This window comes from Metopolophium dirhodum, chromosome 9 (assembly GCF_019925205.1).
Source record: "Metopolophium dirhodum isolate CAU chromosome 9, ASM1992520v1, whole genome shotgun sequence".
NCBI lineage: Eukaryota > Metazoa > Arthropoda > Insecta > Hemiptera > Aphididae > Metopolophium > Metopolophium dirhodum.
Genome location: NC_083568.1, coordinates 31,151,164 through 31,157,163, shown reverse-complemented (window position 1 = coordinate 31,157,163; position 6,000 = coordinate 31,151,164). Strand labels below are relative to the sequence as shown.

At 26.4% G+C, this 6,000-nt stretch overlaps 1 protein-coding gene across 1 annotated transcript in view; it reads left to right on the top strand.

The window, feature by feature from the left end:
• Positions 1 to 267: 267 nt before the first annotated feature.
• LOC132953083 (uncharacterized) overlaps positions 268 to 6,000 on the top strand; it is a 65,354-nt gene continuing 59,621 nt past the window's right edge. Inside the window, exon 1 of the mRNA XM_061025633.1 lies at positions 268 to 382. Within this exon, the coding sequence (XP_060881616.1) occupies positions 296 to 382 (87 nt within the window). The 5' untranslated portion in view covers positions 268 to 295. The remainder of the gene's footprint in view (positions 383 to 6,000) is intronic.

Genomic DNA, 6,000 nt, shown 5'->3' with positions numbered 1-6,000 from the left:
CCTCTGGTGTTGGACATCTCGGCGAGTCTGCCGGCAGGACAACGCGCGCGATTTTCGACGAGATCCAAAAAACTTCCTAGTCGAGCGGTCATCGCGCAAGTCTGGCGGCACCGCCGTCATAACAACACAGGCGCGCGCTTCCCGTCGTCGCTGACGTCGTGTCGCCCTCCGCCCCTCCCCCAAAAAACTACCCCCTACCCCCCGAGGTGTACCCACTTCCTCGTGAAACCCTTCTCGGCGACACATTCGCGGCAGTGTTACGGCGTCCGCAGTGGTACGACGTACGGCCGTCGACATGGACGCGAAGCCCGCGGATCACCGAAAGTCCAAACGCGATTTCCGATACGCCGAATCTCAGCTCCGGAATCTCAACACGAAAATCGTAAGTGTTCGGCTCTGCCTGTCTGTCACTCTCTCTCTCTCTCTCTCTCTCTCTCACACATTTCTGTCGAGCTCGTGATGTTATATTATTATCCAAAAACAAGCGGGACGATTGCCTTCCACCTCACTGTTGCACATATTATAACAATATTATATATGTCATATTATAATTATTATAATATATATTTACTTGTATTATATAGGTGTAATAATACAAATCGACGTGTTTCGTGATAAACGTCTCGAGCCCGATTTAGTAGCTATATTTTATTTGATCGTGCACCCATGTGTAATACGCGATGATTTATTTTGATCGAGATCCTCGATCGTGAATTTATATAACTATATATGCATCCGTTTGACTGATAAGCTCGTATGTTCGTTTACAATACGGAATTGAACGGACAAAAATACCCTGCTGGAAAAATTTAAATTGTAAATGAAAAAGTAATATTAATATTATTATATATTAATATAAATTAGTGAATAATTAAAATATCCTTATTATTTGATTTTAAACTAAAATACTTTGATCATTCGAAGTTTCAATGAGACTGCAGTAAGTCCCATAGGTTTCATGTTCAAAAATTAACGGTGATATTTAAGATTTAAATACGAAACAGTAGAATCAGATACGCACATCATATATTATAAATATAGGTACTAAATGAAAAGTTATTTCTTTTCTTTAATTTTATAATAATTTATTTAAACGATTATCTAAATAGATTCGATTAATTTGTCAATTAATTAAAATATTGGATTTATTTGAATAAAAATAAACCAATACATCAGATTGTCTTATGTCTAAGTTTACTTTAAGAAGGTTGATAAGTAATGTTTAGAAAAAATATTTACATTTTAAGTTTTCTTAGTTTAAACTTGTACTTTATTCCTTAGTAATCTTTATTAAAATACAGTTTTTATTTTATTTCATCAACAATAGATGGTGAATAAACAAAGCAGTTATAAAAATGAATAGGTAATAAACTTTTTAATACAAATATATATATTTTTTTATAAAACTACACTATGGTTTTACATAAATATTTTGCATATTTATTACAGTTTCTCGGTAGAGATATTTCATGTTTTTATACCAAAAGGTTAAAAATGCAATATTAGTTTAAAATTTATTTCCCTTACATAATTTAAGATTTACGTATACTTACAGGAATTGAAACTAAAATTAAAAAAAAATTCTTGTGTTACTCTTGGCTGTAATGCAAGTCGTATGAATAATTATTTAAAAAAAAAAAAAAACCATTTTGATAAATTTTCCAATGGCCCACATTTAATATATTACGGGTATAAAATATCATTGTATGATATAGCTTTTATGTAAGTACTGAATAATAATTGGTATCTACTATAAAAATACTTAATATAGGTCCACACGTTTTAAACTTAACACGTTTCCCGTTAACTAATAATTCTGCGTAATATCCTACTCAAATAGCATTAAATACTAAATGTCTAAAATATTAATACGACGAAAAAAGCAAACTATAAATTTTAGCGTTGTATAATACGTCTTGTGTCTTGTATGCAATGCGATCACGTTATAAAACGTAACACGTTGTCAGATTTAGGTATATAAATCGAGATTTATTTTAAGATAAACAGAAGCAAAAAAAAGTACACTTTATCGATTATTGTTCACTGGTGTAGGATATGTTATTGGCTTGTATGAAATTTGAATGAAACTAATAAAAACTATTGCACTCATGTGTTTAACAAATTTCAAAATTATTTTTTAACTATTATTCAGTACCAAACTAGATAATAATTAATTACTGAATGCGTATTATGTAAGTATTTACAAAACTGCCCTAGATTTACTTACCTACCATCTGATCAATAACCGGTGTTTTAATCAGATCGATTTGGTATGAACGAATTTATTTTTTAAGACAATCTATGTGTAGTAATATTTTTCTTTGAAAGTCTGTATTCGAATAACTTCGATGCAATTTAGCTGAATTTAACTAACGTTGATTATATCAATGCAATCATAGGCTATCAAAAACTTTATTTATCTTACCTACAAAATTTATCAAGTACCTGCCTATAACGTTGAATCGAATCGGGGTTTTTTTTTTGACAATAACTAGAGATCCATAAAAAACATTATTTTATACGAAAATCTCAAACTTCTATTTTTATCAATATTTATTTTTGATAATTTAATTGACTAATTTTTTTTTTCAAGATCCATTATTATTGTTTGTAAAATTATTGCTCTAAAATCAAAATTCACTAAATCAACTCCACGTTAAGTTTTATCGTTAACACGTATTATTTTTAAATATTGTACTAAATATTATTCTACTAAAACAGTATTAAGTATTTATACAATTTATAATATTTTGGATGACAAAAATACTATTGAACAATAAATAATACTGAAAAAAAATTCTAAATACAGTTTTCTATAGATATTAAAACTGTTATCAACATAATATTTTTATACGTAGAATCACGTATTTATATTTTACAATTAAATTTTAAATTACACTCGTTCAGTCAAATTTACTCTTAAAAATATGGTTGTTCAAAATGGGTGTTTGTATTTTTAAAAACACAAGCTTAACTGCACATATACGTATATGTGTATAACGAGTTGTCAACAATGTCCCAATACAATCCACCATAATCCGGACGAGAAACGTATTGTTATAATATTATGAAAAAATGATCACACTGTAAATACTAAATATATTATATTTATACAGTGGACAGTAACGATCATTTACAATTTTATATTTTATAATTTTTACGAATATGAAATTCATTTATACGAATATTAAGTCCATTTTTATGTGTACATGAAATTCTTATAAATTATAATACGCTAGGCTGACTTGGTTTTATATTTTCTTTCAGTTTGTATCAGAAACCTTTGGAATAGAATATTAATAACTAAACATCATATTACTATATTTTTAAAACTGAGTTAACCAATAATAATTTTTAATTTATATCGTCCATCAAGTGTATATATTTTATATCAACTGTAGTATCTATGTATAGTAACTATGCATAACACATTATATTATAATCAGTATTAGTTAAAATTTAAATTCGAAACTATTTAACATCGTATAACACGTCATATCCTATATCAGTTATAGTAGTTATACTACTTATAGGTATACATAATATACTATTTTATAAAACTTAAATATTTATTAATACGGTCTTCTGCTACTGTATTATTATTTTATTGTGCACTATTTACAATAAAGTTAACACGCATCTGAGAATGTTTACCTACGTGATTGAAATTTTTTTGTTTTATTTTAAGACATGACTGAATCTGTTTTACTTTGAAAATGCAAATACTAAAAATAAATTGAGTATAATTATGCCATTACATAAAACTAAATGTTAATATATTCACAATCCACCCCTCAACATCCCATTGCTAAAAATGTACTCATTTATTACTCTTTCAAACCCATTATTTTTAGTTTCTGTATCCGCATTATTACAAAATACGGTCCATACTTTTGGAGAAAATGTTATAAATAAGTTTTAGCTTATAAAACGTAATACCTAGTATATACAATTTCAAAAACACGATGAGAAACGAATTAATGTAGAAAAAACACAAAATGTGATGAAACTTGCTTTTAGTTTTTATAAAATAATAATTAATTCATAACAATGAATTACATTTAAAACATATTACGAGTAAAAATATCAAAATATTTGAATAATTTTTTATGTTATTAAATTACTTATCTTTTATTATCTTATCCCTCATAAATTATTTATCTTTTATAAAAGTTTAAAAACTAATTTACTATTATATTACAATCAGTTCATTTTTATAAATTACAAAATATGTAGAAAAAATAAAATGCTGTCCCAAGTCTAAAAAAATACATAGATTACTTTTTATTCAATATAATTATAAGTTTTTAATGCTTTGTAATTTTAAACAATGCATTTGATGAATAATTAATTTGCTTACACGTTACCTATATTGATAAGTATAATTAATAAATTTTCTATTATAAAATAAATACGTTTCTATATATTTTAACATACTTTCACCTAATTCAATTTAAATTAAAGTACAAATTTAAAAATAATCTTATTGAGTTAATTCATTTTGTATAAAAAACTATAAGACTGAACAATGTCCAATAATGTATTTTTTATTTTGTTAAAATAGGGTTGGAATAAATTACTACCTATTCAAAAAATTTTGAGAGATCGATAAAAAAAATAAAGAATTTAAATATATATATATACATTATGATAGGGTTATTGTGAAAATATTATACTATCATTCTTGCAAAATGAATATTTTAAATGATTTATGTTTTTAATTTTGTAAAGTTTATTGACAATCGTAATCAATATATTTGAAGAATTTAATATTTGAAAATGAAGTATTTAAGATGACAACAAAAATTATTACCAAATATTTTTTGTGAGTAAGATTTAAGATTTATTGTTTTATGTATAAGGGTTGAGAGTGATGTTTTCATGTTTTTGTCTAATATACGAGTATAATAGGAATTTATAATATAGATGACGAATTCTTTTCCAACGTAGGTACCAATTGATCTAGTGAAGCAATAATATTTATGAAAACAGATTTTATTGTTTTAATACACCGTTGAGTGTATACGTGAGAGATTTGTCCACATTTTTGATTTAATCGACATAAATCCTAAAAAAAGTTATATTACAAATATAGAAATTAAAAATATGTCAAGAATTCAATTTTTAAAATATAATAAGTATAAAAAATCCGTTTTCAGAATTCTTATCACAGTTATCGGTTCGTTACACACTTTATAGGTCAATCGGTACGTTGAAAATAGAACACTTCTAAATCCCTATATGTTTCGAGTGTTAGACAAAGACCACGAATCACCGCTTTCAATTTCCTCTATGACCGTATTTTAATTTTTTATGAGTATAGGATTTAAAATTCATTTGGAAAGATTATAGTACTCTTTCATCGAAAAATATTTACTAGTGAAAAGAATAACAAGTAGGCACACAAACAATTTTACGTGCGGAGTATTATTTGATTGAAAACGTTATTTTTTTTTTAATATTTTTGTTTAAAATTCTTGAAGATTTATTATACTCAGTATTTTTAATTATAGGGCTTTTGAATTTTTCTCGTGTTCTGACCAAGTTTATGCCGGTACCTAATAGATTATATTTTGATAAATCTTACATTTTTACCTTAATTTTTAAACACTTTGAACTGATGACCATTTTTAATGTTTTATTTATTTTGATTGATATACCTTAGTTATAAGATTATAAGGTATTTAGTTTCAAAGTTATAACATTTATGTAATCAGTAAAAGTTTTGAGAAACTTATATTAAGCTGGCGATTTGATACCATGATTTTCTGTTTTTGTCTAACACACGCGTGACATGGTATTTTAGACGTGTTTTTTTGCCAAGCATACCAATCGATTTAATAAAGCGATAAGAATTCTGAAAACAGATTTAAATTTGTCGTCAATTCTACTTGAAATCGACTTTCCTACATTTTTGGTATTATACCCCAAATTCCTAAAAATTTCATTAAAAAAGAGTATTTAAAATTTGTTGTATTTCAATTTTTGGAGAAGTTAAAA